The sequence below is a fragment of the Apis dorsata genome, unplaced genomic scaffold (assembly GCF_000469605.1).
Source record: "Apis dorsata unplaced genomic scaffold, Apis dorsata 1.3 scaffold_165, whole genome shotgun sequence".
In the NCBI taxonomy this organism is placed as follows: Eukaryota; Metazoa; Arthropoda; class Insecta; order Hymenoptera; family Apidae; genus Apis; species Apis dorsata.
Genome location: NW_006263454.1, coordinates 648,090 through 658,201, shown reverse-complemented (window position 1 = coordinate 658,201; position 10,112 = coordinate 648,090). Strand labels below are relative to the sequence as shown.

The window sequence follows — 10,112 nt, the reverse complement described above, 5'->3', positions numbered from 1 at the left end:
AAAAAAAAAAAAAAAAAAAAAAAAAAAAAAAAAAAAAAAAGAAAAGAAAAAGAAAAAGAATAAAACAGGTTTTAGATTCAGCCCAGGCCAAGTCGAATCGACACATTCCGCTATACACGAACCGCAACGGCGAAAGGTTGCAACACACGTAACTATCGGTTTGTGGCACTTTCGAAATTACGTCACATGTCCAGGCCATATCTAAAGGGGGATTCTCGATTCCTACCCACGAGAATTTCATCAATCGGCGCCGAGGGTTCGCCAAGGCAATAGCCAGATCCGTCCGCGAACAAACAACCGTCGAAATCCAGTGAAAGTCCCAGTTTAATTGACAGCAACAGCCGCTTCAAACTTCTTCTTTTTCTTTCTCTTGAACTTCTTCTACTACTTCTTCTTCTTCTTCTTCTTCTTCTTCTTCTCTCCTCGGCGGAAAAAAAAAAGATCTGTGGGATCTCCTACCATCACGTGGCTCGTGTGCATAACACCGAGTTTCCCCCGGCCGAGCAGGCTACTGTCACTTTCAAGCCGACAGTCAAGCCGACACAAAGGAACGAGGTGATCAATTCCACGCCACACCGAAAATGATCCTCGGTGACGAAAGTGACGTGTGACGAGGGAAAAGTTGGGGAACAGTCGAAAATTTTGAATAGACAATTGGACGGGCCAGAAGGTGAGAAGGAAAATTGTGATTCGCAAGAAGAATTGAATTATCATCTTGATCTGTTCTGCGGAAATTGGAGATATATAATTAACGAAGAAGGGATAAGATTTGTTCCGAGGAGGGAGGATTTGATCGCTTCGAGGATAAGGACCGTGTACGAAGTTTCGAAGAATATTCATCTTATATTTAAGAGGATTTATATATATATCTATAAACGAGACCTGGATCGAGAAGCTGCGCCAATCTATCGGATGAGTGATTGCGAGCAAAATCGAATATCGAATATAAGTTAATTTCGGAAAGGTGGATCGCAGAATCAGCGTGATCAAGGGTTTAATTATTAGATAGAAAGAGAGAGAGAGAGAGAGAGAGAGGACTGGCTACAGAGAGAAGCGGCTTTTGATGAAATTGATCATTCATCGTAAAAAATTGGAAATCAGTGAACCACCTCTGAGGTGGAAAGAAAGAAACGTGTGGAAGAGAAGATATAATCGTAAAAGCTAATTCCAATCCTGAAGAAACTCTTCTGTCCCAATCTTTCGAAGGGAAAGATACAGAAGTGAACAAGAGAAGGAAAATATTAATCGTCAGAGACTTAAAAGGCGAATTAACGAAAGGAGATAAATTATCATCCTGTCTTATCGTGTGTAGTTTTAATTGCAACGAGAAAGTGATATTCGTTGTATGCAGGAAGTATACGGTGACCAAAACACAAGCCATAAATACAAGCAAAGATCCGTGATCGTTTTTCCCCTCCCCCATTCAATTAGCCTTTATGCGATGGATTGCGCGTTGTTGATCTCGCGGAAGTTTACATGTTATATATTTGTGACGGGAGGTTGCATCATCTAGACCTCGAATCCGATTTTCTCTCTCTCTCCCCTCCCCTCATTCTTTTTTTCTCTCAAATGAGCGAGAGTGAATGAGTTGTGTAGACCGAGTCGAGCAGCCGATCGCTGAAAAGAAGAATCAGAATGCTTGCATACGTGTCGAGTATCATCACAACGTTATTGTTGGAGGGTGAAAGGGTCGTCCCTGGACAGGAGAAATACAACATGGCGACGTTCATGGTGCTCTTCCTGTTGATCACCATCGAGGTTGTCGTCGTGAAGGTTGTCACGTCCGACATGGAGAGGGACGAGGAGAGCCACGCCGGTTTGAGAGCTGCTGCCACATTTTTCGACCGAGATTGATCCTCGTTTCCCCGTTTCATCGTCGTTTCCACTGTCAAAATTGAAGGGATAAAAGAATCGTATCGCGAGGGATACAAAGTGATGAATTCCGTCGAATTTGTTGTACAGTGAAATTTCATCGAACGAATTTAATTAAGCAACGATCTTCTACGTGTTATTTTCCACGATGATTTAAATATTCTGCTGTTAATTTTTCTCCCTAATCTTACTCGATTTTAATCATTCCTTAATGTAAGAGAACGAAAGTGGAGTGCATTATATCATCGGTATATTATTAATTTGTTATTTAGTTACAGGAACTTGATAAGATTAGAGGAATTTATGCTTCGTTTATAATTCTTTTTCTTGCAAGAAAAAAAAAAATTACCAATCAGAAATAGCGAAAATGTACGTGATTTTATCGTATCGAGATTAACTCATAGAAAAATAATAAATCGGAAAGATAAAAATTTTAAAAAATTCGAGAATCGCAGAAAAATGTGTCCACGACGATGGATGCCAATCGGCGGCACGCGAGGCGGAGGAAATAATCGAGGCTCGTGGAAATTAAATCTCCTGGTTGGTAATCTCTTGTATCCGTTTTATCCTTCTTGATTCTGAAAATCAAGGTCTATAATTATACGGGCGAAAGTGGAACAAGGATTCTTTCGGAAGAAATGGTTCGAGGGATCCGATTCTCTGTCCGATTGCGGCTTCGGAACAGATCGAAAGGCGCGAAATTATTCTCTCTAACGTCTGGCGTTATGCAATCGAGCGGTTGTCATGGAAAGTTAGCTGGATTTGATATATACACGCAAGAAAGCATTTCGAAAGTATATTTATTTAGACTTGTTGGTGTTACGTAACGACGCGTGCGAGTATTGCGCACGGTTATGCGCCGAAGTTTTAAACTGTGCAACCACTGTGTCGATGTAATTCGCGACACACCAACACGCCTATAATATAATTCCAGGCTTGGGCATTGTTTGTCATCTTATTTTACTTTTCTTTCTTTCTTTCTTTCTTTTTTTTATTATTTTTTTTTCCATTTAAATTATCACATTCGTATCTTCGATATTTTTAATTTCCTTTGAGAAATTAAATTCTTCGTCAGAATTATTAAAAAAATTAAAATTACTTTTCTACTACTTTTAATTCGTGAAACAAGCGAATAATAAAATAATGGGATTATCTCGTATTACGTTTTTAATATCGTTTAAAATTGCCCTTTCAAACGATATTAAATGCTTGAGCCTGTGGTATTTTTATCTAAGTTAGGAAGATGTTCGTTGATCAATTGTAAACGTTGGTGTTAAGTAACACCATATATATCGAGGTTATTTCATAATGATACAATAAAATTCTTTTATTCACGTGTATCTTTTAATACTATTCCTTATCATTTCGATCGAGATGTAACAATACGTAAATAAGAAAGTAGTAGTGGTGGTAATAATAGATATAAGCAGCAGAAACAGATAAGCAGCAGGAAATTTGATACAAACAATTTCGAAGAAAATCAAAATGTGATATATTTTCCATGAAGGATTTCGCCAATAATAATTTATCGTTATTTAACGTTTCAGGAAATCCGGGGATTCGAAGGAAGAGGACAATGAAATTCCTGTGGGCGAGAATCGTTGCGCCTGTTGCCTGAGGCCACTTTATCTGGGCCGTGGGGTTCGTTGCAAGGACTGCGGTGAAAAATCGTGCAGAAAAGGTTGCTCCCGTTTCGATCCCTCGGACAACGCTTGGCGTTGTATCTTTTGCCGTCAACAAAGGTTTCTCCCAAAGATTATTGTTAATTCTAAACAATTTATGCAATTTTTAATTCTTCCAAGTTGTTGTCATTTTATCCAATTAATTTGTTTTGCAATTTGTTTTCGCGTAAAATACACGTTTTTAACGAGAGAAACGTGAGAAAGATTTATCGATGAAAACATTGTCAGGAATTGGTTGGAGAGGCACGGATCCGAGGCGTTCGGTGGATCGATCAGTCAGGAAGATCTACGTTTGTACTTCAATACGGCAAAATCAAGGGTTTACGTAGCAGGTTTGTTCATCGAATACGAATATTTCAATCTTCGATTTTTTTTATTAAATTTAATATTTCTCTTTTATTAAAATTAATTTAACGCAAAAATTATTGCAATAATGTAATCTCGAAAAGGTTGGTTAACACGTTTAATTCGATATTATATCTTTTTTTAATCGTATATATACGATATTCTGCTATTAGAAATACGCGCAGCAGTGGTTCTCAACCAACAGTGGATACCAGAAGGAATATTCGATTACACGATATTATGAAAGGGGATCACGATTGAAAAAAAGGATTTAGAAAATAAAGGAAGTAATCTAGATTTGTGAAGAAATGTCTGCGATTTCCTATCTTTTTATTTCTTACATCTGCATGTATTGGAATATAAATCTGCGAATGTAAAACGTATATACAACACATATACGTTTTAACATGTTGACATAAAAATATAATCGCATCGATCTTGAAGCTGTGGAACAGTATCGAATCGCAAAGCGTTATAAATTTTCGATACTCGCGATTCATACATTCATATCGTGAATTATCGTTGATAGAAAAATAGTTGTAACGTAATCGTTACAATTGTTTACTGGAAATAAGTCTGGAAGTCATTATACAAGAGATCATATTGTATAGAAAAGAAAAAAAAAAAGAGACTCGTATAGAGAAACTGGTTTTCTTGGTAAAAAGCATAAGATGGAACTATTTCAATTAATACGTATTTATGGGGGAAAAAAAGCAAGAGGACAAACTTGTTTCGTAGCTCTACCATTATTTCTATCGTGTAATTCTTATACAACGATTTATTGGGATCTATAAAAAAAAAAAAACGTTTCGCTCTTGGAAAAAATTTTGTTAAATTTGATCGAACAAATTGCACCTTTTTTTATAGTTATTCGATCTTCTTCTTCTTGCCATCACGTTTTAATTTACACACATATATATATTTACACAGTTATATCTATTCTGTTGAACAGAAGATGGACAGAAATTTAAATCCTTGCAAATTTCTCGATATCTTTAAAAAAAACTCCACACCGATAAATTGGCGAGAAGAATTTCTTAAACCGTTTTCCATATATCTGTTGAATGAACGAATAAATGAACGAATCTGTTCCACGATTCACGAAAAATGATGAAAAGGAAAAATTAAAATTTTCAAGCGGAATGGACTTGAAACCAAGTTGAAATCGTCATATCTCTCCCAAGTTCCCAAGAAAATCGATCCGACGATCTTCTTATAAATAATGCAGGTTTCAAGGCGACACAAGGGTGGAGCATTCCTACGTGTTCCTCGCTAATGCGGCGGGCTCGGTGAGCGGGAACCGAGAAACGATTGTCCACGGTTGAATCGTGCGGTCAATAATGGATGGTGGACAATTGTTCGCCGTTCGGGCGAGATTGATTTGCAGGTTGGGGACCGTGAGCGCGGTGAACGATCGACGAATCGGTACACGGTGCGCATACGTAGCGAGGGAAGGGAATTTAAATCGGGGAATTTAATCGCGAGTTTCGCCGTATTCGAATTTCCACGATTCGAAAGGAGGGACAACTCTTGTAACTTCGAGGTACAACGAAGATTGGTCGAGGTTAATTAAACTTTGGAACGATTAATCGCTCGGATGGAAACGTGTTTACTTCGATTCTGATCTATCGGCTTTTGTTGTCGGTTATCGGTGATTGTAGGAAAATTTGCGAAATATTGTTTATCGAAGTTTTTGTTAATAATCAATGGAGATAATTGGATTCGATATATTTTGAATCGGTGATTGATAACAATACGTTGTATGAAAATCGGTGAAATTAAATTTTTGATCGAGTTTGTTAAGAAGGTACACGTGGAGTCGTGGTTATTCTTTCCTTTTTTTTGCAAATATAATAGGAAGATTAAAATCTAATACTGTCGAATTGAAATCTTGATAAGAAAGTGGTTTGATATTCGCCAAAAACTTCTTATTTTCTGCTTAAAATTTCATTACACTCGAACTCCGATTCGAGGCTAAGAGATTATCCTTTCTTTTTCGAACTTGAATCCTTCTTCAAGAACGGATTAACGAATATAAAAGTTCCACTAATAACTTCAAACTACGTAAAATTATTGAATTTAGGCGAAAGTATAAAATAAAGAGAAGAATGGATTAATCTCCAAATTATTCGATATCGAGAGGAATATAAAATCGAATAATAAATATAATTCATCAAAAAGAAGAAGAGGAAGAAAAAAAAGAAAAAAAAAGCATTAAATCAACGGTTTAACGCGGCAATTTGTCACAGGTTTGCACGAGGAAGATCTGAAACTGATCTTAAATCTTGGGGATTTAATTTCAGAGGCTAATTGGACAGGATCTCTCTAAAAGTGGAGATCGGTCGTGAAGAGAAAAATAAAGAAAAACGAAATCAAGCCCGGTAGATAAAAGGGTGAGAAAGTCTCTCTGGAAATGTTAATTGTCGGTGGAATCTGCGTCTCGAGCCGCCGCCATTCTCCACCATTCTCGGCCGACCGTCCTTGTTCCTAAGCCAGAAAAGTCGTGTAACGGAAGAGGCAACAATAAGAACAGGTCGCGAAAATAATCTCACGGTTGATTCCTTGCAATGCTCATTGTTCCCTGCTCAAGCATACGCGATCTTTTCCGCGTGAATCGTATCGGGAACGAGGTTGGGACGACGACGGGATAAAAGTCGAGTTGATGAACCCCGAAGTGGAAAAACCGTGGAAAGGATTTTTCCTCGGCCATTCGAAAATTGCCGGATGAATTCCTACGGCTATGAAATTCCTTGCTTGCCCCGTTACGAATAACCGGCCTACGTGCAACTTATGATGCGGGTCACTCGTATCGTGACTCCGGTTGACAAGAAACTAGATTCTTGTGTTGGTGAGTTCCGCCACGGATTTTTGCCTCCTTTATTCGTCGACGATTATCTTTACGATGCACAAACAGAAGAAGAAGAAGAAGAAGAAGAAAAAAAAGAAATATAAAATGTTCGTCGAAGAGACTTGAGTTGAGAACAATCGAGGCTGAATTTTGTCGAGGAATTTTTATTAGAAATTGTAGTAGAGAAAAGAGAGATCGTATTTGTTAAGTGGAGGAAATATTTGGATTTATCCTTCGACTCTTGAAATTTCTAGAAAAAGAAAGAAGGATTGGCAAAAGGAGAAATAGAAGAAAAATAGAAAAAAGATCCTGTAAATTCTTTTTCTTCTTCTTATTCACAACGCATGTCACAACGAGAAGTTACGTAGCGTCGAGAAACTTTCTTAATTTCGAACAAGTTTGAAGGAAGCTTAAAGGATTCGTGGCTTTCGAAAAGTTTAAACACGAATTTTTAATTTCTCGTACAAAATACAAGATAATAAGTGAAAGATGCGAGAGAATATGAAATTGAATTACATCGCAAGAATTATATAAAACTCTCGAAGGAGACAGAATAGTTCATTTGTTTCGCGTACCATGGATGCACGCATCAGGTTTCTTCGTTTCTACAAGGTCTATTCCAAGGATCTGTTTCTTTCGCCAAACATGGTCAGAGCACGATCGTGGCGAACAGTTTTGTCCCTGTTCGTCGTTTTTCGCGAGCCGAAAGATCCACTCGCTCGTTATTTCTTCTAGGAAACCGGCGACGATCCCGCCGCATTCCGCCGCGCGAAATTTCAGAAAACCTGATCCTCCTCCCATCCGATGGATGAAATTCTTATCATCCCGTTGACAACGAGATGTTTTCGATTTTTTTTTCTTTTTCTGAACAATAAACACGTGTTCTGGAAATTTTGATCGAATATCGATTTTTCGATATTTAATATTTCAATGGATAAATAAAAATGTTGCTTTCGTGCAAATATTTATTGGATATTTTATAGGTATATTCTGTAAAATTTCCTACAATTTTTTCCAATATATTTCAAGGATATACGTCCTCAATATCTCCACATCTTGCCTTGGCGATCTTCGTCAAAAGATCGAGCAGATCTTCCAATTTAATATTTCCAAGAGATCCATATTTTCTCTTTATCTTACACAAGAATCACCTTACATTCTCTATCTCGACATCGCGCAACTTACTCACCGAACGAAATATATACAATAAATTACCTCACTTTATTTTCTCAAATTTTAATATATCTTCTTTGCAAAAATACACCTCGTTTAAAGAAAATATTTTCCTCGACGCACAACGGTTTCTATATTGTAAATTACTTTTACGATATCAATTGCAAATCTTGTAATCAGTTATTCATAGTACAAGAGGATACAATATCGTTCATTTCAAAAGGGAGTGGAGTAAAAAATAAACAAAAATAGCGAAATTTACATATCTGAATCATAGAAAAATAGTAGAAGCGAATAAAGTTAAGGAAGGGAAGGGATCCATCCATCGATTAGAAAGAAGATTAGAAACCATGGGGCCGAATTCCTGCCGGTTTTCGGGCCGCTCGCAAGCGGAACTCCCGCGCGCCTCATCGGTCTTATTGTCTCCGGGCCCGAGGTGGCGAACCTCAGTTCTGCTCCAGTACTCTTGGAAGTAACATCGCGCACTCCCGTAACCCTTTCCACCTCTTTCTCTGGCATCCCCGCGAAACGAGACCCGTGAAACGCGTCTTAATCGAATCTCCCCTCCTCCCCCTTAATTTCCTCTTTCTTTCTCCCTTCTCTCTCTCTCTCCTTCCCCTCGTGCTCTTCTTTCCGATATTTTAACTTAAAAAAAAAAAAAAGAAAAGAAAAGAAAAGAGAAATAAAAAGATTTGTTCGTCGGGCGTTGTGTAACCGCAAGGTGATTGTCAGGGTCCAAGGCGAGGTGGAGGATCGTGTATGTATGTATCGATAATTGAAACGTGCACGCGAAGGACGGAAGTCGGACGGACGGACGTGCGTGAAAGCAGGTCTCGTTGGTGAAAATCGACGAGGGGGGAGGACCTCGTGTTTTCTTTCAGTTTTTTTTTTTTTTTTTTTTGTTTCTTTCATCTTCATCTTCTTCGTCGAGTGGAAAAAACGAGGAGGAAGAGGAGGAGGACTCGAAGAGAGGCCGGAGAAAAAGAAAGGTGGACGTCTCAGTTGTGTGGATGAAGAGAGGTTCGAGAGATATAACCGGTTTTGCGGCGTTTAGAAATGGAAAATACCCGACAAGGACGGCAGAGGCGCGCGAAAGTCGCTAATACCTAATCAAGAATGAGGATGGATTGAAAGGATTTGGAACGTTTGGGAGAACGCGTGTTTGAAGAGGGGGGAGAGGGGAAAAGTTGATTGGAAACCGTTTCGAAAGAGTTGTGAGAATTTTTCTCGCTTACTTTTCTAAATAAAGTTCCTTCCATTCAACGAACGTGCTGTTATATGATAACATTGCACAGTTGGCGAAAAGAGAATCTTTCTCGAGGAATCTTCAAGTATTTCAAGTATTTCAAAAAAAAAAATTAAAAATGGAACTTTAAAAACTTTCTCAAATTCATCTATTCCGCAAGAGACGCAACGAAAAGTATCAAATTAAAATAACTTAAAAAAAAAAACTTGAATAAAAGAACTTGCTTACACAAATTTAAAAAGAATCGTCTAACAGAATAATAATAATAATAATTTCCATTAAAAATTGCATAATCGATCTTCTCGTGCCTCAACAAATCATTTTGCTCGAATCAAAACTTTTTCGAAACATACGAAACATACAGACCCCCGATAAAGATGGACGAGTAAAAACTTATCCTACCTAGTGATAATGATCGATGGATAGGAAAAAAAAAAAGAAAAAGAAAAAAGAAGGAGCATAGAGGATCATCGAGAAGGTTAGAGAAGGTATCTTAATCCGCCGGAAGGCGAGAGGTACGACGCGCGCACAGTGGGAGGGGCGATCGAGAGGAGAGGATATATCCTCGAGCAAAGATCGATGTCTGTTCGCGCTCGAGCGGCCTCGAAGCCGCCGTGTGATAACTGATAAATATACCGGTCTCTTGCGGTACCCGGTTAAGAGAATGCGGTTACAAACGCGAAGGGGGAAAAAAAGGACCACGGTGGTAGATCTTTAATGGTCGTCGATACTTTCGTTTAGAAAGCGCGGCCGGCCGTGTCAGTTGGACGGGGATTCGCGATCGTGCCGCGTCGTTCCCTTCGAATCGATACCTCGAATCGTCGCGCGCCGATTTCGACCACCACGGTCGGCCATTGTAAACAAACCGTCCGTTTTTCTTTTCGAAAATGTGCGCGGCGACACGCGCATGGATGAATATTCGTTTCGACGAAGGGAGAAAGTTTCT

The 10,112-nt window shown here is 38.6% G+C and overlaps 1 protein-coding gene across 9 annotated transcripts in view; it reads left to right on the top strand.

The window, feature by feature from the left end:
* Positions 1–10,112, top strand: part of LOC102673723 (putative leucine-rich repeat-containing protein DDB_G0290503) — a 65,034-nt gene that overhangs the window by 11,686 nt on the left and 43,236 nt on the right. For all 9 annotated transcript variants that reach the window (XM_031509621.1, XM_031509624.1, XM_031509619.1 and 6 more), the window contains exons 2-3: positions 3,420–3,614; positions 3,783–3,886. In XM_031509621.1, coding sequence (XP_031365481.1) covers positions 3,420–3,614; positions 3,783–3,886 — 299 coding nt within the window. The remainder of the gene's footprint in view (positions 1–3,419; positions 3,615–3,782; positions 3,887–10,112) is intronic.